Below are 25,680 nucleotides of genomic sequence, written 5' to 3' on the forward strand. Positions count from 1 at the left end.
CCCCTACAAGATAAATTGCTTGTGTTTATTACATGCCCCTAATTTTCGTTAATAAATTGGTCCTGTAAAAAACTTATTAATGAATTATCCATACAAAAAGTTATCAAATTTATAAAATACTATGAAAAAACATTCTAAAAACCAACATTTTCTTATCAGAGATTTCCCATTAACAAATTTCTCAAAATAATAGCAAGAAATAAAGCACATAGCAGGGCAGGAAGATACAGTCAGTGCTTTTAAATAAGGTGTCCTAATTTAGTGGCTAACTAAATGAAGCCTCACTATCAGTGCAATGTAAGTATCACCTCAAGAAGTGAGTAAAGTTTTATTATGAGAAAAATGTCTTTTTGGCAGCTACTGTTGTAATATTACTAATGCCAAGAGATTATGCTCACAGCACCTAATCTCAGGGCTTGATGGAATAAGTTACCATCAAGAATATGTTATTATGTCTTTTGCTCTTTAAGTTTTCAGCCAGCAATATATACTTTCCAAAGGCAGAAACCATGATGCTTGGGGTGGTGCATCACCCCGCACCCTTGGGCCAGCCCTACAATCTCAGCCTTGACTAAACCAGCTGGGTGGTGAAGTGTCCTTTACTGTACCAGGTGCTCTTGCCTGACACAGGTGGGAAAAACACTGTGGCAGCAACTTCAGCTGTCTGACCAAAGTGGAGAACAAATGATAATCAGTCATTTCCTGACAGCCTTGGGACATACCCTACCTGAATTGTAGCCCAGGTGGAACAACACCATTGTTTCTTGAGTTTTGGAAACAATTTCCAAATGTTTTGGAAACTGACGTAGTTACCAACCTGGGTTATGGCCCAGGTGGAAACTTACTGATGGAATGTCACCATTGTTACCAGACTTTTGAATAATTTCATTAATTATTGATTTGGGTTAGTGCCAGGATAGGAATTGATTAATGACTAAAACAAATCATCTTGTGACCCTAAACACAGATGTCTTAAGTGAGGCCATCTGAGCTCTCTTGGGCCACAGTGGGCTGTGCCAGCACCTCCCTCTGGGATCATGGGCACCTCTTCAACCCTTGTCAACCTTCAAGTCTGCAATACTTGAAAGACCATTGGTTAGGACAAGGCCTGGGCTGGTACACATACACCCACACCCCCCCCCCCCCCACCCACGCCCATACACTTTGGGGTGCAACCCATACCTGTTGAGAAACACTGTGGTATTTGCTGTTAGTATTTCACTGAACCTGAAGGGAATTTTTCGCAGGTACCTGTACATGCACAGACATAGATGTATACATCTTTGCCTGTGTCTATGAGTGTGAAATGATCATGGTGTGAATGTTATTGTGAAGCTATAATTAGGTCACTGTTAGAATTAGAGCAAGTTCTATTTAATCACTTCGTAAATGCGAAATTAATCCATAATGAGGTGCTGTTCAGCCCTTTTGCGCACCTTATCTTTTTGTATCCGTATCCTTACTCTGTTTCATCCTCAGTCTCCATGTAAATCATTCTAAATTGATTCTAATGCAATTTTCCTATGTATGCTTCATCCGTGGAATAAGTAATAGAGTGAAACTTGCCATTGAACTCTGTTAAAGTCACTCTTTCATAAGTTCATATTAAAACCTGCTTTTTTGCCAATACCTTTGATGGTGATTCTTTAAGCAGCTTAACCATTCATGGGAACATTACTGTATGAAATGCTGAATGAATTTTATAAACATTACCTTAAAGCTATCCACTTGCTGTGTTTATCATGTCATAAGGCAGTAAGTAACATGTTTTGGGTAATTTTTGCATTGGAGATCCACAAATCATGGGTCAATTTCCTTTTACCACAATGACCGTCAGTTTTAATACATATATTTATTTGAAATTGATTACTGTATCCTTTTAAAATAAGACCCATTTCTGCTAGTTCTTCATCAAGTTTTCCAAATCCATTCTTACAAACAGACAAAGCAAGATGAAGGTTCATCTTGTGCTCATTCACACATGTGCATAACAAATTTCTTACTCTTTATATAGCACATAGCATAGTTATTTAATAAAATGTTAGCTAATGAAGTAACCCATCTCTTTCACTGAACTCACATGAAAAAATCCCAGTGGTCCCGATATATATGGCATTTTCATTCCCAGCAGATACTTCACTTGTGAAGTCACAACGTGTGTAGCTGCTCCTGTTGTCATCGCGCTTATTACTGGCTCTGTTAACAAGAACGTGGCTTTGCCCAACTGCAGCATAAACATTGCTACCTAAAAGACAAAGGCAGGAATATCAGCAGTTATAATAAAATGCACCATCTTGGTGATAGGACAATGAGCCAGGGTTCTTTTAAAAAATTTTAAGATAAAAGAGCTGAAGATAAAAAGCAAAAGTCTTTGAAGGCCAAATATAGCTAAAAATGGAATCCACTGAAGCTCTGTGGGTTTACCTGCACTATTTTACTCGCACCAATAATTTACCAGATTCCAACATCAGTTTAGTAACAAAATCGCACTCAGAGAAACTCTTAGTATTCTCTCCTGCTCAAATATATGAGCACAATCAACTCCATGAAAACATCAGTTCAACACAGCTAAAGGAAGTAAAGCAACTTAAAAAGTGAGGGTGGTGTTAAGACTCATTCCTGCTCCACTGCTATCCAGCCTGACTAGGCAAAGGGTCGTATCTTCGTCCATCTTACTGATTGCCATCATGTTGATATCAAGATTCCCAACATTAGTAATTCCAAGAGTAATTACCAAATTTATGAAGTGGTATGGAAAGTCTCATGGAGAGACCTCTAATCCAGGAATCTGAATTACAGCAGAACCTACAACTATTGCAGATACTTCGTAGGAATACAGGACAAATATTCAAAGTACCATTGGACTCAACCGTTTTCTCCCCTTATCCCAGATTTCAAACATTTTTTTCCTCTGAGGTATGAGATTTCAGAGCTGTTAATTCTTTGAATAAAGTTGTTACATGCCTACAGCTGCTACTGCAGATTACGTAATGCCTAACTTTTTTCTGATCCATGTTAAGTTACATTTACATTTTCTCCTCTTACAATGAATTTTGCAGTTTCTTACTTCTATGGTCTTGCATTTGCTGTTCTTCTACCTGAAGTTACATGCTCTTGGCACATAGTTGTTTGTTACAATACTTTCTAAGAGGATTATTTTGTGTTTACCACACTAAATATCATCATTTTGGAATATATCACTGTGTCTTTTGCTTTTTTTTGTGTTCTGAAGTTAAAAGTATCACTTCCAAATGTTATCATTCTTTATGCCTGAACACTATTTATTTTTTCACCATAAAACTCACCTGTATGCAGTGACCTATGAACATAGTACCCAAAAAGAAAGAAAAATACCAAAGTGGATTTTAATTTACCACAAAAATCTCTCGTGAGCAATTTTCTCTTCCATCTGAGCAATTAAATCTGAGGTTTTTTTCTATTTCCCACTAATAGCATGTAAATTGCTCTGTATTATGTGCAATTGGAACATTGATTGCTGTTCAAGATTGGACTCCAATAATGATAATTACTGTTATACCCTCAGTGAGTAGTAATTTAGTTAGTCAGGCCTAAAACTGATAATTACTAACTTCAGATATTTTGTTTAGCTGTTTGTTCTAACAGTCTGCCTACTAATATATTTAAACCATTGTTCACAGTAGTGAAGTTGAATAAGAATTAAGTTCTTCCTTCCCTGGTGAATTTTTGTTTGTTTTCTAAGATCAGTTTCTATTGTATGAAGGTGAAATTTCTAACTGGGTAATAGCTTAGTTTCCAGATAATTAGATGTATGTTTATTTAGCTGTGGAGTTAGAGACAATTCTTTGAACTACATAATATCACACAGAAGTATTGGTTACTATTAGCATTTCAGAGAAAGTTATTATTGTGATTTACAGGAAAATGGTGTCATAATTGCTGAACTCAGAAACTTCAGCATCACTCTCAGATTTATTTTTTAGTTCTTTACTTTTTTTTTTGTCTTCAACATTTTAGGAGATTGCTTTACAGATAGTAACTAAAAGGTCACATTTCAAATATACTTTTTATTGTTTGCTAATAACTGTGGGTTATGTAAAATACATCCAAACCATGAGTATGGTTTGTGTTAGACAATTTGCTTTCACCAGGTATGCATTTTTTATTAAATTCATATAAATGAAATCAAGAGCTATTAGAGAAAAAAAAGAAACACAAGAGAAAGTGAGAGAAAGTAGCCTTGAATGCACAGTAAAGGAAAAGAGATCATGGAAACAAGTTATACAAGCAGATAATTAGGCAAAAGTGGTGGACAATGTGATTTCTAAAAAAAAAAATTATAGAAAAAAAAAGGAAATTTCAAGATGGAAGAAAGATAATACAAGTGGAACCTTTTCTTGCAGCTATCTTTACTGCACCATAATTTTACTCCAACAAGTAAAAGAGAATGGGGATTTAACCAGGAGAAGAAAAATGAGCAATTCCAAAAAGCAAATTCAAACCCTTTTGGTTCCTGTCCACTTTCAATATTTTTTTCCCATGACAACGCACTCAGTTTATTATTATTAAAATTATTATTATTAAAATTCCATTCAACATGTAGTCAATTTAACTTCATGGCCAGTAAAAATTTTTATCACTTAACAGCTCTTCGAAAATTACTAATATCAAACTTTCTGATGAGACTAATTGAAAGGCTGATATCATATTACCTGCTGCACAAATTCAGTTTTGGAGAATGAATTTTAAAACTCTTAAAACTCCATTGTATTGGAAGGTTTTTTCACTGTTATAGCAAATAAAAGTGGTGATACCCTTTCTGGTGATTTGTTGTATGGGCTGAGAAGACAAGGTCAGGAATGGGGAACATCTCTTGGAGGGAAACACTACAGAGTGTGAGACTCTCAGTACATTGTATTGGTTATCTCAAAGTCAGAGATTGCAAAATCCAAGACATCTATGAACCTTGTGGAGTCAGACATGGACAGTTCAGCTTCACTGAGCAATCAGTTTAAAACTCTTCTCAACCTGTTTCAATAGACATTTAATTGTGAGCTTTTGGTCTTCTGCATTGCAACTCTTATGTTCTTTACGGGTAGCTTCTGATGGTGTGAAAAGTGATCTTTCCACACTCCAGGACCTGAAAAAGTCTTCTTTCTATGGTCGTTCTGTACTAACACATTGTATGCTGCACCATAATTGTGGGAACCAGAACTCCCACCTAGCCTACTTGTAGTTTTCAAGATACAGAATATGAGCCTGCAAGAAGTTATTTCTACTGTCAAAGAAAAATTAACTGTTTTCCTGATTATCACTGTATAATAGACTCATGTTATAATCTCATGAAAAACTATGTGTAACATAGAATAGAGCAACATAATATTCCCCACAGGGAAGCAAAGTTTTGGACAAGAATATTAGCCTTACAGAAACACCCTTCATATTCAAATGCGCTCCTTTTTTGTTAAGTAAACTGATAATAGACCATGTAAATTTGTTCTCCTGATAATTAGAAACATTTTTATTTTCAATACTGTATATCAGAAACTAATTACATGTTAGTTTTCAAAATACAGTAGTTGAAAAACTTACCAGTGAAAATGTGGAAGACTGGAATGCAATAAACAGCTATTTCTCATTTACAGAAGAGTAGCACAGCTGAACTCTGTAACATTGTGGTCTTAAGAGAATAAAACTTTTTTTGTAGGATAAAAATTATTTTTTCTCATTTTGATCTGCAAGCAGCTTTCGTCTATTCAGCAAATCTTCATGTTGAATTTCAGTTTAGTATGCTGAGGTACTTTTACAGACACATATTTATGCAAGCATTCTTGCACATATAATATATTAATAGGGGAAAAAAAATCTTATCCAAAAGCTTTTTGAGGTTTTTTTTAGTGTTATAAAGGCATCATCCAATTTTAATTACAAAATTATCCCATAGGCATCTGTTATGTTCCCTCATTTCCTCTCCCCATCAATACATCTGAGGTATTTAATATCAGGGAAGAATTCTATTAACTTGACTAGTTTTCCACACCCTGTTTATCTTAATAGAGTAGGAGCTACACAAATATAGGAAAAAAATTTCATTATTCCTTCTTTTCTGCTTTTAAAAAATGAAATAGTGAATTCATTATATTATTTTTTTGTAATTACAGTTTTTATTTTACGTTTACTTATTTTCTATTTGAATACTATTTTATCCTCATCAGAAGCCTCTTAAGATGACTAAATATCTTTCATCTTTTATAAACAGTCGCTCAAACATTATATTTAAAAAGCCGTTTAGGACTCTGAAGTTTATTACTTGAAAAAAATTTAAGCAACTAAGCACCAAATTTCATATCTCATAAGCTTCACCTATTTTTGTCTGATGATGAGAAAACAGTTCTAATTTATTCATGTTTAGATGGCACTGAGATTCACAAAGCTTGCTCACAGCTTGCCTCACACACAAATGCACAGTTACAGTCTGCACAAAACACACAGCAGCCAACAGCAGATCATCTCAAAAACACATCTCTACCCTTTGCTTTCCCTCCAAACATACTCTTTTGTATGTTTTTCCTTTTTTTTCTTTGACATTAATTGCTGATTAGAGTACTTAGCCAGGCTACTGGAAAAATAGTATCAAATTGCTTTTCAGGCCAAGGACATTCAGCTCTTTACCTACTCTTTCCTAGAAGGAAACGGCTGTTTTGGACAGGGACTTTTTGTTCTACATGTGCAGATTGACCAAGGTATGGAATAATCACAGCAGCAGTTGTTTTTGCGAAATTAGATTTTTGTGCTGATTAGAGCGCTGCATTTTGACTGTTTTTTTCAGAATAACGAGTCTTATAGTAGATACCATAGCCCAGGTCTGCTCCCTTTCCAGAGAAGTACCATCCCAAATACCAGCTACAATGACAATTCAGTTTCTTTTTGTATTTTAGGATGTCTTCAATGGAAAACTCTCACCCCCAAATGCATCACACTATTCCTCTTGTCCCGGAATATACATTTACTCCAGGCTATTAATTAATTTCTAGTCAAATCTGATAAATAGATGCAGGTCACTGACAGCTCTCCATTAACAGCAAGATGTACCCTGTCATCTTCTCTGGGAATTGCAGGAACTGTTAGTCAGACTGGAATCATGATGAGAAACATAGATTCCCACACTTAACAGCATCTGGGAAGATGGCACAATTTAATCTCAGCCTTGATCCAGACTTTCACTTGCATATTGCATTATTAAGAGCTTCAAGGTGCTTCTCTAGGAAATAAGTATTTTAATTAAACCATTTATGTGAGTTTAACCATTAAACTCACATAAAGGACTAGTGGCAGCACAACAAGCACCAGCTGTGCCAGCATGACTCCAATGCAAGTGACATTACTGACCTGGGAGAGGAGCCCATGCATGTGGCACAGTTCCCTATCAGACCTGCTTTGAATGCAGGCAGAGGATTTACTAGTTCTCATTTCAATCAGGCTTAAACAGGAAATAGGCTAAGTCAGCTGATGCAATTGAAGGTATATGAAAAAGCAGAACTTTTCAATATGAAAGAGTAAGAGGTCTAGAGGATTTACACACCTAACGGGATTTTCCATCCACTAAGCAAAAAATTTCTGCATTGGATTTTGAAGTTAGATCAAATGAATGCAGGCACCAACTTCCTGCTTGAAGCATTTTGGCCTCTCTGGGGATAATATAGGAGATTTCCAAGCTGTGAGCACAGGATTCCCACGCGAAGAGCTCTGTGCATGCTCTGCTCTTGCAAGCGCACTGTACAAGATGCGGTGCTGTACTGCACATACTGGTGCAATGAGACAGCACGTGCATGCACAGCCAGGCACAATCAGCACCAGTTCTACTTTGTATATTGTCCATAGGCTTTCCCTCATGCTGCTATCACTAGTCATAATCCTGTATCCAATAAAAGAATAATAAAAATACAACAGAAATTGTCATGCTTCTTGATATTTCCTACTGACCAGCACAAGCATATGGCCCTTTCCTGCCAAGCATGCAGGCCACTGGAGATGCCCTGGGTTTCTTTGCTCATCTCCTGCACGGTAGAGGGATCCAAAGCAACAAGTGCAGGAGTTTGGGTTTCTTTCAGGAGGCCAGGTACCCAGGAGATGTTGCAATGTTGCATGCTGGAACATTTCTTCCTGTAGTGGTTTGAGCCAGGTTTTCCCCCTGAAGCTAAAAGTGGTAACCCCCAGGGGGTGGTGACCCTCGGGGCTTGACCCAATCGGTGCTCCTGCAAAATATAAACATATCTCTGGAGACCGGAAGAGAAGCAGTAGTACTTGTTGTGAGAAGAAGAGGTGGCCATGTTGTAGAGGCCACGAGGAGAAGGGGCTCCGGCCCCTTGGGGGCCTCTGCCCCCCCAGCCCCCAGTTGGGGGGCTGCAGGGACTTGGAACAGTGTTAGCTGGACTGAGTGCCTGTGGCTAGGAGCTGGGGGAGTTTTCTCCCCTGTAAGCAGAAGTGAGAGACGCTGGGAGCAGCGACGGAGCAGCAGCAGAACAGCAGTGTCCGAAGAGCAGTGGCAAAGAGCCAACTGATAAGAACCAAGAGAAGCAGCAGATGCCGGTATGCAACTGAAGCAGACACAGAGTTGTGTGAGGAAACGAAAAAAGCCAGCAGCAGAAAGCAGGACAAGAGACCCGAGCCAGCAGCAGGAAGAGAGTTTCGGAGGGTAAGAACTGGACAAACCAAAACCCCCAAACTCGCTAGAGACCCCTCTGAGAAAGAGGAGGGGGTGGTGGACTGAGTGGAGTCCTAAAGTGCAGTATGCACTACAGAGAGGAGCTAAGAAGCTCCGGCCTCCTGAGAGCTCAGCCAGGATGGCCAAAGGAATGTGTGTGGAGGGGGTGACCTTGGGCTTTCCCCCCCCTCCTTGCTGCAGCTTCAGAGAAGCTGGCAGCCATCTTTGAAGCAGAGCACAGAAGCTCTGTGAAGGGGCTTGATCTCCCCTGAGGATACCAGACCGTCACGAAGACCCCGGTGCTTCGTGATATGACCATGGTGTAGCGGCCGTGTCTGGGGTTACGCAGCCCATGGAAAGACCCCCTGTTTGAAGACGGGGGCCGAGAGAGGCTTGGAAGACCTCCCTCGTGTGTGCTGGCAGAGAGCCAGCAACTACTACTGCTGCCTGAAAGAGAAGAAGAAAGCCTGCTGCCTAGAGAGACACCTGTTGCTCAGAGACTGGAAGGGGTCTTTTCTTCTTCTTCTCTCCTGGACTTTTATTTGGAGGGAGAAGAGATTTGGCCCATTGTAAATATTACTGTCATGGTAGAGATAGATATAGAGTTAAGATTGTATGCAGTGTATTATAGTATTTATTTATGTGTATAGTCTTTGTAATATATTCCTTCCCCCATATTGAGTCTCGTGTTTTTGTCTGGAAAACCCATCTCACATGGGGTTGAGATGTGGGAGGGGGGCTAGGAATCAGAATCGGATTTTGGGCCTTTTCAAACCATGACACTTCCATTTTAATATTTACAAGGAAAGAGGGAAGCCCTCTTGAAGACCTAAGCAACTGGCAATGGATAAAGGAACTCAGCACTTGCAGTCAGAATAAGAAAAAAGAAGAAATTTAAAAGACCTCTGATCATTTGAATAAGCTTTGGAGAATCATACAAAGACATCTGTTTTACTATTTCATTTTATTGACGGGTGTGTAAATTCTGGAGAGAATTTAAGCATGTTTTCCCTACTGTTTTTAATTACTGGATATTGTATAGTATTTCTCTTCAAGCCAAGAGCAACAGAAATCCAAAGGAATATGTCAGTGCTTACCAGGAGCTGATTCATGTCTTCTTTCTGAAGGAGAAGGAAAAGGGGCACCAATAGCAACTGAGTATTATATTAGAGCTGACTGAATGTAGTTTTACTTCATATTATAACACACCAGCAGCATGTATACAGATAATTATTACACCTCAACAAAGGAGCAGCAAATTCTTAAAACACATTGGTTTCATCATTCATGACCATCAGACCAGATGTTTTCATCAGTTGTTCTCAGAGAAGTGAGAAAAATAAAAGTATTACAAATGTCACAGCTGTCACAAAGGCAGTGCATGAGTAAACGTGACCTCCACCAACCTGAATGATTCCTCCTAGAAACGAAACTGCTGCTGCAACTCCAATCCTCTGCATTTCAAACTCCGATAAGCCCAAAATTCCCGAATTATTGCTTGCAGTGAAATTAGTGGTGACTGAAGGAACAAGACGCTCAACTGCATTGGCAGATATTAAGGAAGTTAAAGCAAAAGTTCCTATAAAAAAAGCCACAAATCGGTGAAAAATAATTTTATATCTGTATGTACTCATCACTCGTGGTCTCTTCTTCAAAACTTGGCCATTATGAGTAAAGGTACCATTTTGTACATTTCTGTCATGATAAGAACAATTTTTAAGGTAATTTTTCTATGTAACACATATTTCTTCCTGTAAAATACCATTTTTACAGGTGAATTAAATGTAAATTTTTTTGAGCACATTCATTTAGATATGTTTACAAAAGAGATTCAAATACAACAATTTACAACTATTTCAAGTTATCAGAAATGCTTTTAACTCACCCTGGACGTGACCAAACAGCTATTTATCTGAGAATCCCAAGTGTTCATGAACCAAATTTCTAGGGCAATTAATTTATGATATACATATAGTACCTAGCCTGTACATGTAGTACCTAGCATTCTAATAAATGGATGCAGTTTATGAGAGAAACATTTGGTAGCTGAGAGAGATAAAGCAAGTTTACTGACACTCAGATAAATCACAGAATTACAGAATCACAGAATATGCTGAATTGAAAGGGACCCACAAGGATCATCAAATTCCAACCCTTAGCCCTTCACAGGACCATCCCCAAGATTCACGCCATGTGCCCAAGGGCATTGTCCAAATGCTTTTTTAACTCTGTCAGGCTTGGTGCTGTGACCACTTCCCCAGAGGAGCCTGTTCCAGTACCTAACCACTGTCTGGGTGAAGAACCTTTTTCTAATATCCAACATAAACGTTCCTTGACACAACTTCAGACCATTCCCTCAGGTCCTGTCACTGGTCACCACAGAGAAGAGATCAGTGTCTGCCCCTGCTCTTCCCCTCAAGTGGAAGTTGTAATTGCAATGAGGTTTCCCCTCAATCTCCTCTTTTCCAGGCTGAACACACCAAGTGCCCTCAGCCACCCCTCAAACGGCTTCCCCTCAAACGGCTTCACCAACTTCGTTGCCCTCCTTTGGACACCTTCTAATAGCTTAATAAGCACAAACACATTCATGAAGAGCTATAGGAGCATAAGAAATGTCTTACCGTGTCAGACCAATTGTCCATCTTGCCCAGTACTCTGCCTCCAGCTGTGACAGTTAGAGGTGTTAGCCAGGAAAAGCACACAAGCCTGGCCATTTTCTGCAGGCCATTGCCCTTATTGCCAGCATCCATAGCTGTTGTGTTAAAGTACATCCTTACCTGGCCCTTTTTGACTTTGTGGACTAGTTCATGAATTTGTCAAAGGTTTGTTTGAACCTGCTTGTAATTTCTCCCTCCATAATGTCCTCTGAGAGTGGGTTCCAGAAGTTCACTGTCTGCTGTACTGTTTTATACAATCTATACTTTAAAAGTGTCCTAGTTAGAACAACTGGGACCAGTTCATCACTGGATGGATGCAACCCAAAACTGTGTATTCTATAGCCTTCCATCCCATTTCCCAGAAACTGTTATTAATGAACCATTTACACCATCTGCACATAGAGCCTGACTCCTCAGGCTATAAACTAGGCGTTAAGAGGCCTGCGAGATAGGATGTTGCTTTTGTCCTCACACTCATTAAGGAACCCCCCACCCTGAGGAAGGTACTGAGCATCCCTGCCTGAACTGGAGGATATATAATCTTGGAGTCTTGGGACATTTTTAATCACTTGTGGGATCCAGAGGAAGACTGCAGATCACCGCTCTCAACCAGACTGCAGATCACTGCTCTCAACCAGACTGCAGATCACCAGACTGAGACCACCACCCTCGGCTGGACTGCAATCACCACTTTCTGACCAGACTGCAACAGCTCTCCCACCAGCAGGTTTTTCCCCTCTCCCTTTACTTTGGACTCAGGGGGGCCCAAGGAACACCACTTTGTTCATGCCCCAGGGTGCTGGGTTATACGTTTGGGTTTTGTGGGTTAAAACCAATTGTTTGTCTGTATAATCATACTTATTATATTATTTTAGTAAATTGTTATTCTGACTTATAATCTCTCTTTTGAGTTGAGTTCATTTCCCCTGCTGGTTAACTTTTAAACCAGCACAAAAAGTCTTTTAAAATTATATATCATTGAACTCACCTTTATTCTACTCTTACAGGACCCAGTGAACAAAGTGCTACCTTCACTGTGGCCTTCATAAAGGCCCAGGATTCACAGCATGAATTCCTTGGGAATCTACCAGGAACACCGCCACCCTGAAAAATGGCCATGAAGTCCTGCCTTTTGCTTCTTAACCTTTAACCTACTAATAATTAATAAAAGGACTTTTCTTCTATCACAAGGACAACTTAGTTTCTTTATTGACCTTTGGTGTGGAACCTTATCAGTAGCTGTTTGACCATTTTGATATCTTATATTCAAAGTGTTTCCTTTCTTCATGTGCTTATTGACATTCATACATACCCTTGGAGGTTAGAGAGGTAGGATTTTCCTTTACAGAAGTCATATTAACTCCTCTCCAACAGACTCTGATTATACATATCTTTTTTCACCCCATCCCTGATAGTGTTCAAGGCCAGGTTGGATGGGGCAGTGAGCAACCCGGTCTAGTGAAAGGTGTCCCTGCCCATGAGAGGGGTGTTGGAACTAGATGATCTTTAAGGTCCCTTCCAACCCAGGCCATCCTATGATTCTAAGATTCTATGATTCAGTATTTTTATTTTTATTACCAACAGGTCTGACATTCCCAGCATTCCCCACAGAGCCCTTATGACAATGAAATTATACTGACAACTTGGCAATCATGTGGCCTTGTTACACCTCTGCCAGAAAGATATGCCACCAGTTTACTTCTCACTGTCTTGATTTTGGTGTATTTAAAGAAACTTTAACTACCAGTTTGATCATACTCTCCATGGAATCCTTTAAATTCTTTTTTTTAGCCCCTAATGTTCCTGCATATGTTTGACCTGTCACATTTCATTGTTTTCCTGCCCACCTCATATGGCCAAGCTTTCCATTTTTCAAATGGCGAACGGTTTCTCATGAAAGTCCCCTTAATTTTTTCCATCAAACCATGACGGGGTTTATTTTGATTACATTTTCTTTTTTTATCCAGGCCAAAAATACATTTTTTTCAAGCAACAGGATAGCTGTAAATATTTTGTTTTTCAGATTGCTTTTTTTTTCTTTTAAGCCTGTTCTCTCATTTTTACTTAAAAAAACTCAGTTTACATAAAATTGAATTTGAAAACAGTTTACATAAAAGTCTGTCTTAAATCAAAGACCTACAGGTGTTATTATGACAGATGAAGTTGTCTCAGAGGATGTTTCAAAATCAATCATATCACAAACAGTCAAGGAAAAGGTGTTAGGTGTTTGTCACTCAGGTGTATAATCTTTTAAAGCAGATCAGCCATCTCAAAGAAGAGACATTTAAAGTGAGTAAAAGCTGACAGAACTGGGCCACTGATGAATTTTCCATTTCATATTAACATGACTGACCTCACTAACAAAGGACACTTTTATAGCCTGTGTACATATGGAGAGCACCACAGATCTTACAGAAAATGCTGATAGGTGAAGAGATTGTCTCCAATATCCACAGGGAGTTATGGAACATTTGGGAAACTGAGGCAGGCAGTATAGCTCCAGCCTACGCAGCTCAACAGCTCAACTGAGTGGTGGAAGGAGTGCATGAGACTTTTCTGCTGAAATGATTGACAACATATGTCACACAAATTTATTAATCTAAAAAAAATCTTCATTACTGCAAGAGAACTGTTTTGCTGCCCTTTTTTGATTAAAATTAAATTCTATAATAGACATCTGTGAAAGGAATAGGTTTCCACACCAGTGACCAGGCAGAAATCTGCAGACATGAAGCTGTGGGACTAAGCAAGTCATTCTCTGAACATCATTCCCTCCCAAGAATAAAACATCAGACTTAACAGCTTGTCCTTACCTATTTTATCATCTGTTTTCATTACTAGAAGTTATGCCAGCCAGATACTTACTCATCTACTTTCCCACATATGATGGATTCTTGTCTTCCTAATAATCTTACACCAACAACCTTCTGACAACACTTGTTAATATAGCTTTTTAATATAGGTTCATGTTTTAATAAGTATACTAATCTGTCTATACTCAGGAGTAAAATTAATTTTCCAAATTCTAAATTTTCACTTTTTTTCAAATGCTTCTCTTTTTGACGTGGGCTGAGTACAGTCCCTCACTCATTACAGCATTAGGACACTAACAGCATCCACAGATCTTTTTCAGACAGCCAAGGTTCAAATACTTTTTGTGTATCTAGGGAAAACAAACTTTCAGCTTTACTTTTGCTCTAAGACAATTTACAGCTGTTTAGATTTTTCTTTTTTGTAATTTAACTGAATGTTTTTGATCAAAAAAGGTGCTTAAAAATATGTTGCTAACTGCTTACTAAAACATTGCATACATGAGAGCAATGAGATTCTGCAGAGTTCATTTTGTGTGTGATTATCCACAACCATCTTTTCTCCTTTCAGGACTTTTTCTCCTCCTTAAGGAAAACATCCCTCCTCCCTCCTTAAACCTTCTGACAGCCACAGAGGCTGCTTCCCTTTACCCAGTCACAATGTGTGTTACTACTGGGCCCGTCTCATCCTAGTTGCAAACTTCAAAGGCCACCAAGTGCCAACTTCTGCATAGCAAACAATTTGTTGTTCGATGTAATGAGTACTATTTCCAGCTTCCACCTATAATTTAGTTTCTTTGGGATCAGAAACAGAGCATTAACCAGCCTTTTAGGAGATCAAAGCCATTCAATTCTTGCAGTTGCTGTGACTGCTGAGGGTAAACAAGTAACTCATAACTACCAGCATAGTAGCCAGGGAGCACCTTTCACTACCTACCTAACTAGTCTGCAAGTGTGGACAACAGCCCTCACTGGGAGAGTCTCCAGCTTTAATACAATAGCAAGTAATAGGCACAAAAAGCCTTTTTTTTTCCTGAGAAATGTAGGATTTGTCGTTTAGACAGTTGAGAAGTAATGTGTTTTCTGTGGTTTAAGAGGCAACCTAGCCTTTTTCAGTCCCATTTGCATATGTCTTGTTGGCAGAGCCCTTTGTTAAAATCTTAGCCTGAAGCAGATTTCTAAAGTAGAGTTAAAACACAGAAGCTCTTAATAAGTTACACTTACAAAAGAAGTGTCAATCCAATTTTGAATTATAATGGCAGAAGTAACTCCAATATGTTCTTAATGAGGCTCTTTAAAGTACTTAAACTGACAAAAAATAGGTCTAAAAAGAAGCAAAAAACATAATTTGATGTTTAGTCATAGATGATTTTCCTTCCATTGATCTTAAAACAAAAGTTCAGTTTCCAGTTTTTTATTTTTGAAAAGGTTTTTAGGAAATAGACACTTACCTGTTGCAACATGACGTCCCATTCCAAATATGGCATAAACTGTGACAGGGAAGAAAGAGCCATATAGACCAAAAACTGGATGGACTGAAGACAGAGCAGCAAAGGCTAGCCCTACAGAAAGTGAAATGGAATTATTTCACTATATGAAGATAAAACTGTTCTGTTTGATTTGGGTTTTTTAATGAGGAAATGTCTACAACTTTATTAAGAGCAGGAAAAACACCATCTTCATTTATTAAAACCTAGAGCATGTCAACAACTGTACAATTAAGATCAGGAAAACTGTGGAAGGTTTTTCATTTCATCATCAAAATCCTCTTATTTTCCTCTGAGTCTTGGTCACCAGCAGAAATAACTGGTTCACCAGCTACCATGTTTCCAGGTTGTCTCCATCAGTAGTTCCAAACTTTTTTTTAATAGCCAGGCCTTGCAAGAGAAGGCAGCATTGTTTCACTCCCACCCTCACAAACATGGGTTTGAGACTGCCAGGGCTCCAGGCAGTGAGATAGTTATTTCTTACAAACAGTTCAAAACCTATAATTTTGGTTTGGATGGAACCCCTTCATTCTACTTTCTTCTAATTTCTTAAACAAAAAAATATTCCTAAGTTCATTCTTTTTAGGTGCCTGGTTTTTTAAGCCTTTAGATATTAACTTTTTTTTCATTATGTAAAGCTGAAGAAAGAAACTTTTTGTAAAGAAACAGAAAGTATTTGAGTTCCATGTTGAGATGGAGAATGAACTGAATTGGTTAGGGTTTAACTTTATAGAGTTACTAGTTACCTTCATCACTTAGCTATAGAAGAGAGCATCCATCTTTTTCTTAGAAAGTCTCAAAATATGCCAAGAACTCATCTTTTAACAGAAACATTCCTGCAAAGCAGGAGCTTTGGTTGCTGTTCAACTTGAGATACCTAAGATAGCAAGCCAGACTGCATTGACTCCTTTCAAGTCAGCAGAGAGACTTCTCAGAACATGCAAGAGCAAGCTCTACTGCCATTTCACAATTCTTACTACTGGAGAGTAAGAGTAGGAGAACTTGCCTTGCAGAGTTGCTCCACAGACCTCGGTGAATACCTCATCGTGCAGCAGGGAAGAAAGGACTGGCTTGTGGAACACACAAGGTGCCTTCCTGAAGTCCACCTTCAATCTGAGTGTATGCACAAGCTAGTGCATACGTGTGTGTATTGGGAGAATGACCACGTGTGGTCTGCAACAGAGGTGATTCAGATCTATGGAATGATGTTGCCTTCTGTTTACATTTAAAGTCTCCAAAGAAAATTAAATATGTAGGATTAATTGTTCTCACCAAGCTTTCCTGACTGTTCCAAAAAGCATTTTTTACCTGAAATGTTGGTGTATGGGGCCTTAATATTATTGAGAATGCCAAAGAGTGTCTTTGCTTTGGGGCTTTGGTTAATGTGTCAATTGTGAACATTTTGATTCAAAAACTCCTTGAATTTTCATTTGAGTCTGTAATAAAGATAAATAAAGATAAATAAAATAAATAAAAATAAAAAATATGGTGGGGGGAGGCAAGAAAATGCCAGAAGATCAGAAGTGTCAAGTTCCCTGTGAAGCAGACAAGGTCTAGTACTACATCTGTTCTTAGAAAAACATCATGGCAAAGATTTTGCTGAGTTTCTTACATGGACATCTTCATCCATACTGTGCTCAACAAAGTAGCACTATTAGTTATGACTTGGAGAGGAGAAGACATATATCAAAATGTGTCTGGTTTAAAACTTTTTAACTGAAATGGACTTCATTGCTCTTTTAATTAGTGCATCTATTGATCAACACTTCTGCCTTTTTCTCATAGCACAGCATTATCATAAACCAGAAAGATCTTTGAAATTGTAGTGTGACATTCATGTTCATATGATCAATAGAGGTAAAAGAAGATTCTGACCCAAGAGCAACACAGAAGGGTGTGCCCAAGGAAAATAAAAACAACACAGGAGAGAACTGCATGACCCTATCCAGAAGAAACTGACTATGCATGGGGTGGGGGGGAAATAGTGAATAGGAGAAAGAAATTTTTAAGGCTTGTTTAACATTGAAAGGCTCTTCCCTTATAACCATTTTATGAACAAAACCAAAAGTGGATAATAAGGTTGTAATTAATTCACTAGTAGAATAGTACTCACATAGATATTCCAGTCTTTCAATAAAGCATTATGCAAGGCTAATTTATTTTACTCTCCAAAAAGTAAAGGAATCCTGATTAAGATGATCTGTAAAACTTTCTATGCTTAAGATACTCATTAAATGAAAAGAATTGTCTAACACTGAACCAGAGAATTACAAATACAGAACATTTTCATTTGAAAACAATCCTATTTTCAAAAATTCCTCACACCGTGCAGAACACCTATTACACAATGCATAGACAAATCACCCTGGTGAGTTCCTTTACATGCCTGCTTCCTTGCATCCTTTTTTCCATTTGTTTGGACTCCTGTAACAAGGGAAGCACAAAAGCTCCCTCTTTACTGGGAAAGGTTAAAATTTCGAAATTTTGAAAGATATGTTTTGAAATATCAAGTTCATTTTGCAGAAAATAGGTTATGTTCATATCATTCTAAAGTTTATACGTCAGTTGTGTTAATTTTGGACCTTGAAATTTTCCCTACAAAATCTGTGTTTCACCTTTAAGTAACCTTATCATACAGGTCAAGAGAAAATTAGCTTAGTAGTTGTAAAAAACAAAACTGAAGGGCACATACTATGCCACAGGCTGAGCTAACATAGTTCCAGAAGAGGGACCACTAGCTCTTTTACTATTCAATGGAAATCAATCAATCCAGGGCTAAGAACAGTATACATTGTTCTTTCCTCTCAACATTTAGAAGGAAAACAAGACTTCAGCTACTACAAAATATTCTGTCACCATCTAGCTGTAAAAGCCAATTCTCACTTTTCTACATCTGTTTACTTTGGTTTTATGTTTCCTAAGATCTTCTGAATCTGAAACATTCGACAATTATGGCCAGACTGTGTTTGATCCAGCACAAATTGTACATGTTGTGGGTAAAGTGCAAGAGCTCAACGCAGCCCTAGGTCACACACACATGCACACACATTGTGTCAACATCTCAATTCAGTCTCTGAACAGGGCTGAGAGGAACAGAGAGGCACAAGCTGAATGAACCCTTACAGTCAGAAGAACTGGCTAACAGAAATCTGGCATGAGTCCTACAAAACTGTGGAAAAGGGGCTATCCTGCCCAGCAAACCCTCAGCATCCAACAGGAATTTTGATTTTACTTGCAGATGCTGCTGCCCTTGTTTTTCTCACTTCATGCACAGACCTTCTCTATTCTCTTTGTATTAAGTTCTAGAAGCATTGTGTCATTTTTTTCATGACGAAGTCATGGCAGTCAGGACAGAGATAAAATGATCAGCCTTTGACTCAAGTCCTAGCTTTGTTTGTTAGGTTTTTATTCTCATTACTGAAGTATGTCAATCATGTGTAAGAGCAGAGAGGCTTTATAAAATAGAATTAGTAAAGACTTCAGGCTTTCTGATTATGTATAAAATATTCTAAAGGTTGAAATACTTTTAAAGATATAATCGGTAGTATGTTTCAACTTATTTCCTTAATTTTCATATTAAACCTCACTACAATGCATTCCATATGCTCAAGAACTAGTCAAATGACATGAAACATTATTTTAATTTTTTCATTCCAAACAGTAATAACACTCAAAAGAAATAGATCATAAAGTAAGGATCTCACATAATCTTCATGGGTAATGTGGAAGAAACCCCTGTGGCAGTGACATTAAGATTTTCATATAAGAATATAAATTCCATGAAAAGAAATGCAAACACATAATGAACAGTAAGTTCAGATACAGTACATTAATACTGTTTGTTTTAACTACCTCTTTATCATAAGATAACATTGTGGGACACATTTTCACTGAAAATCATCCTCTCCAATTAACGCCAGGTGCATAACAATACTTTGGCACACCATGCTGAAAAGGAAGAGATGTTCACCACTGCTGACCAGCATCAAACACAAGTACCTACAAAAGAACAAGCTTGATACAAATAGAAACAAGGCCATCTCCTACCACAGGAGAAAGGTCTCCATTTAAGTTGATAGTTTCTGCTAACTCAATCATGGCTAAGCTTCACAAACGAAGATTTGGGAAGGCTCTATCCACATTTGCTACAAGCACGCTGGTGGCTAAAGAGGCCAATGCTACACTAGTGCCAAAACTACGGCAATAAAAAAATATTTTCCATAGGAAGAGCCATGAATCATCAGAGTATGGTCAGTTAACAATTTTCTGCATCTGGAAATATGCTCATGATACATACATCTGTTCTGAGGAAAGCTCTACCCCGTCTTTTGGAAATAGGATACTCAAACCAGAAATTAAATGAAGAAACAGGAAAAGTAGTAAGCCTATAATTAATTTGAGGAGTATAAAAATTTGTATCATTTAGCATTTACTGTGAAAAGCTATAAAATTAAAAGGTTTTTTCTGATGAACTCTATATTCAAATAACTTTTTGTTATTGTAACTTTTTACTCTCAAATTTGACTATACTAAGATGGTCAAGTCGCAAGTTTATGGAACCCAAAGTGACACTAATACATCTTATCCCACTCAAAAACGCTATCTGCAGAGCTGAGGTCACTCTCTCTGATGCTTCAGAAAAATACAATTTCTCCCATTGTTCACAAAGCTGACTTATGTAGTAAGAAAGGTATTTCCTGTGGATGCCCTAAAATGTAGAATTAATACATATTTATTGAGTCTCCTATCAATCCTTCTTGGAGAACTAACAAATCAAACGCCCAATGACTCATATCACAGGCTTTAATTTATAACTCCAGGATAGCTGACTTTTACTGAAGAAAAAACAACACACCACAGAAAACATTTTTCATATTATATTTCATAACAACTTTCCTATACAAACCTACAGTTCTGGAAGATGCTTTGACAGTGACTTGATTAAAAGCTATTAACACAAAATGATCCTTTGGAAATAATGTCATTTATCTCCAAAACCCAGGAAGATCAACAGCAGTTCTCTCAATGCACGTTCACCTTGTGCTTGTAAGATCTCTGTTTCATAATGGCTCCATTTGCTGGGGCTACAAGTGTGGAATGTGTCTTCTGTCTGAGTTATTTAATGACAAAAGCATCAAGAGCTTAAAATTATTTCTTGGTTCTTCAGTAATTCAAAGCCTCAGACAAAGGAAGAACATTAAGTCAAGATGGAAGAACAGATTCTGACAGGTGAACCATAAGTCTTTTAAACACCACACAGTTAGCAACTATCCTCTCTTTTTTGGAGGATATTTCAGTGCAGTTCCTTCCTGTCTAATTGTCTTCTTTGGTCTGGCGAGAATTAAGCATCTCAGTTGTGTTAGTCATAGTATCTGAATTCACAGTATGTCACAGTATCTGAAATGCAGCTCTCCCATCTTACCATCTGGCAATTACATCAAAGGTAGGTTTGAGAAAACAGTGTTCTACTCTACCACTTTGCAGATTTCCCGATACTGGCATTTGGATCTTAATGTTCAAAAACGAAGATCTGCAAGCATTATGGGAGAAGAAAGAAGTGGGCTGTGTGACCCACTTATAATTTCTCTATTCAAGAAAGCTTGACCTTTTGTACATAAAAACAGTTTAGATTCACATTAAAATAAATAGAATAAAAAAAAATCTAGTATTTTCTTTTAATAGCCTGAAAAAACCTATGACTCTTGACAGACAATCCAAGATGTAGTATTAAGAACTCTTTAGGATGAATTTGACACAATATCTGAACACAACAGAGATTATATAAACTGTTATACAGAGAATTCTATGAGCTATAATCATTAGTCAGCCATAATACCTGAAGAATCTGGCCATCTCTAAAATAAAAGAAGCATTTTGAAAGTGGTTTATAGGAAAATTCCTCTGCATCTCAGTAAGAATATACAGAGAATGAAGCCATAAGAAGTTTCTGACAAGCAGGTAACTATGAGGAAGTCTTTTGAGAAGCATCAACGCTGTAGAGAAACAAAAACCTATCATGAGTGATGACAGGCCTTAATCAAGAGGAAGTGGACTTTTTGAAATCCATGAAAAGGGCATCCATTTTGGCAAATTGGTGGCCAAGGATCTGAACACTAACAATTTTCCTGATCTCTCTGATCTGGAAGATTACATGCGGTGTCGTTTCTTCTTCCTTCACGAATCAACATTTCCTGGATTTCTTGGTCTCTGTCCATGGTGCTCAGGCAACCACAGCACAGGGATGTGACATCCATGCAGCTCATCCAGTCACACAAAGGTGAATGTACCTGGATATGAGGCTCCAAAATAGTCAGAGGTCATTCAGAAACTGAATTCACATTTCTAGTAGTCTGTCAAACAGGTCTGTATTAGCACATATAGCTTGCAAAACTTCCAAGCATATAACTTGGAAGAATTTTTATAGTCATTAGAAATGAAATATTGCACGCACAGCAGCATAAGTGCCTTTTGCCTCTGCTGGAAAGTTGTAAAATATGAAACATTGTCCCACGTTTACTCACTAACATGTTACATTTCATATTCAGCTTACATCATTATTCTTTGCATGGGAGAACTTTAACACAGTTCAACTGGACACTCTATTCCACAATTCATTTATGAACTACATAGATTCTCCAATGCATTCTGTAGCAGATTTTTCTGGCTGTTTCCAAATGTGCTTATTCAATTTCTATTCAATCTACACATGCAATTTGTATGCCAGATGTATATTTACAAGACAGCTTTACCCTTAATGAAATTATTAGCTCCAGTTAGTCAGCTCAGAGTATATTAATGTCTTCATTTATGGTCAGAGCCTGAAATAAACCCCTGACAACTATCATCCTTGAGAAGACACAGCTGGGGTTCCTCCATAAAAAGCTAAAGAAAAAAAAAGTATAAGTTGTTGGCATCATGCCTTCCAAAACACTGGACACCAGTTCTGGAATGCATGAAGGCACTGTCGTTCATTTTTTTTAATGGCAAGGTCTCCAGCCAGTGTTTAGGAATCAGTTATTCAGCAATAAATCCAGCTCCAGATTAAATTAACTTTAATTAAAACATACAAACCACACCAAGATTCAGTGAGTTATTACTGGGCTTGTGGAATGAAAGAAAAAAAAGTTGGCAGGAATAACAATACTGATTTCATCAGATGCCATCTACATATTTAACTTTTGAAGGAAATATGTCTCAAGGGCCCTCCACCCTCCAAAAAAACAGCCCACCAAAACCCGCTTGAGCCAAAGCATTTCTTGTTCATGATAGGTCATAGGAAAGGCAGCAAATGTATAGCACTATATACAAATTCTATATGAAGTATATCCACGTAATAGTTGACTACAAAAAAGAAAAGGTATTTTTTTTAAAACTACAAATGCTGACATAACTGAAAATCTGATAAATTTGAAAGTCCAAATCTTTTGAGTTTTTGAGTACGTGCAGACATGGACAGATGTTTATTTCAAAACAAACAGCATCATGTTTATTAATGTTTATTAATCCAGCCTAATACCAGAAACTTAACAAGAAAAGATTGAATCCAGAAATACAGTGACATTATTTTAGTTTTTAAAAACCCACTTATTTGTCTTAACTTTTTGACAGATACACCCCAGTTCAAAACTTCACAATTTTTTTGAATAGCAGCAGACACTGAAAGGGAACATAAACTTGTGAAAGAACCCCCCTGTGCCCTGTGTTCTGTTCCCCCTTATGATAGCCAAACAAGTAATTTAGCACTTCTATGGATGGAATTAGACGATAAGGAGATCCATCTTCTTATTCCAATATTTAAATGGAATATTTTTAGAACTGCTTCCAATCTTAAGTCTAAACATAGTCATGCTACTTTATTTTCATTTCTTCATGTGCTGCAACTGCCTTTTACTTTAAAAGCCTTTCCTGATTAAGAAGAAACCTTCTCAAGTTTTAATTAACCTATCTGAGCCTTTTAAGTCTTCTCCCAAATATAATCTCTGTTTTCCTGATCCTTCTCCTAGCCTTTTCTTCTACAGATCATCTTCCATGAACAGAGGCAATGAAAATTACACACTATATTTCAGAAAATGGACAGTACTACCAGTCGTCATCAGCTTCTTTGCAGCTTCAAACTCACATAGCAAGTCATTTTTTTTCAAATAGGTTAATTATTTTCCAAAAGATCATTAAAACTACCCCTAACTGAGAACAGCAGAAGTTTCATCTTTAGAATGCATACATAAATCTGAAGCAGAACCCACCAGCTGTCCTAGAGCCTTGCTTCAGAATTTCATAGCAGAATCAATCAGTCTGGTATCCTTTAGTGCTCTACATGTAAATATTATTTCATTATTATTATTACCACTAAAGGGAAATACACCTTTATTGCTTGCATCTGGTCCAGTTCCTCATCTGCAATACAGACTGGTAACTGGGATACACTATACTCACTATCAATCATAGAATATAATTTCAAATTTGACAGAATCATATAGGGTAATTGCTACCAGATCTGCAATGTCACTTACCTAATTTTTCAGAATTCTGAGATGATGATCATCCATCTCTGCCTTCAATTTGAATGTGTTCCATTTTCTGTGTTTAATCTCAGTTACCTATCCTCATTCTTGACCATTTCCCACATGGGTAAAGTCATCGTCCTTCAGGAAAACTGAGTCAAAGTTCTAATTTTGTACTGAGGCTTCAGTTCAGACCAAATACTTAAACAGAAAGTAGCAGGTTTTTGTGTTTTACAGCTTTGTAACACTCTTTTTTTTTAAGGCTGAAAAAACATTTCTGGGTTTGGGTTTTTTGGAAAGGATCTAACTCAGTTGCCGTGTTGGACATTCATATTAGTAGCAAACAATTGAAACCTGAATTCTTTGCACCATAAATTTTCAGTGCAGCACTGCATGAGTCATTTCTCTGTTTGAAGCAAAAGTAATTTTGTGTGTCTTATTTCCCTTATTTTCCCATATACTTTTTCTGTTACTGGACAGTGTAAAGAGCTCTATGTTGCTATAGTGAAAAGTGGAGGGTACAAGTATTGTCATCACTCATAAAATGACCAAAAAAGAAATTAAGTCATATATTTGTCTAAGCAGGAGTCTCTCTGGTCATTAATAGCTTGCAGAAGAGGATTATAACTATCAGAACCTCAAGCACAATTTTGGGAGAATCTTGGGGGGCAGGGTTGACATTTTCTGAAGTTAGGTAGCTACATTAGGAGTTTACATCCAGAAAGAGTAAGCAACTTCAGGTGTTAAGCAGAGCCCTTTATTTTCACAGTAGGCCCTAACCAAGATACTTCAGACACATTTGTGTCCCCTACCTATATAGAGAACATAAATAAATTATATACACTAAAATGCATATTCAAGCAGAATAACTTGGGGAATAATTCCTCTTGTGATGAACTCAGCTGTACAATAGAGAGTCTATTTTATACACCTTTTTAGGCAAACTCAGCTTTACTTTTCTTACATTCAGGGAAGTTTACAGATGGGTCGCAGTACTAGTTACTTGGTTTCTAGATGCCAGCCTTTGTGGACAGTACTCATAGTTCTACTCAAGTAAAAAAAAAAAAACCAGCAAAACAAACAAACCACAGAGAAACACATTCTAAATAGCAATCCAAAAGCAAATACTGAGGTGTGATGTACCAACCAATACACATTCCATAATTTAAATCCTGAGAGAAGGCACAAAGCTATTTCTTTGAAAAGACAAGATTAGGTGAAGTAGGGTAACAAAATGGATTAATGAGGCATGAATCAAGACCTTGGTAATAAATAAATAATGTCAGGAAGGATCACCTATGAAAGGCCTTGAAAATAAAGATGAATAATTTGCTTGGTGCAACAAAAGTTACCACTGTGAAAATGAGCTAAGCAGCTGCACTCAGAAGAGATATGATGGGACTATAGTACATGTTCCAAAGGCTATAGAAAAAAACATGATGACAGTTTTATGAAATTTAACTAGGTGGAAAGACTGCATCATGATGCATCTTAAAATTATCATGTAAGGAAATCAAGAAAAATTCAGATGCAGCTTGATCA

At 37.6% G+C, this 25,680-nt stretch overlaps 1 protein-coding gene across 2 annotated transcripts in view; it reads right to left on the reverse strand.

Moving 5' to 3' along the window:
* The window catches only part of SLC26A7 (solute carrier family 26 member 7), a 69,767-nt gene that overhangs the window by 38,710 nt on the left and 5,377 nt on the right, over positions 1-25,680 (reverse strand). For both annotated transcript variants that reach the window (XM_027679624.1, XM_027679709.1), the window contains exons 3-5: positions 15,602-15,712; positions 10,090-10,262; positions 2,081-2,245 (exon numbers count right to left, since the gene is read on the reverse strand). In XM_027679624.1, coding sequence (XP_027535425.1) covers positions 2,081-2,245; positions 10,090-10,262; positions 15,602-15,712 — 449 coding nt within the window. The remainder of the gene's footprint in view (positions 1-2,080; positions 2,246-10,089; positions 10,263-15,601; positions 15,713-25,680) is intronic.

The sequence above is a fragment of the Neopelma chrysocephalum genome, unplaced genomic scaffold (assembly GCF_003984885.1).
Source record: "Neopelma chrysocephalum unplaced genomic scaffold, ASM398488v2 Primary Assembly neopelma1_22, whole genome shotgun sequence".
NCBI lineage: Eukaryota > Metazoa > Chordata > Aves > Passeriformes > Pipridae > Neopelma > Neopelma chrysocephalum.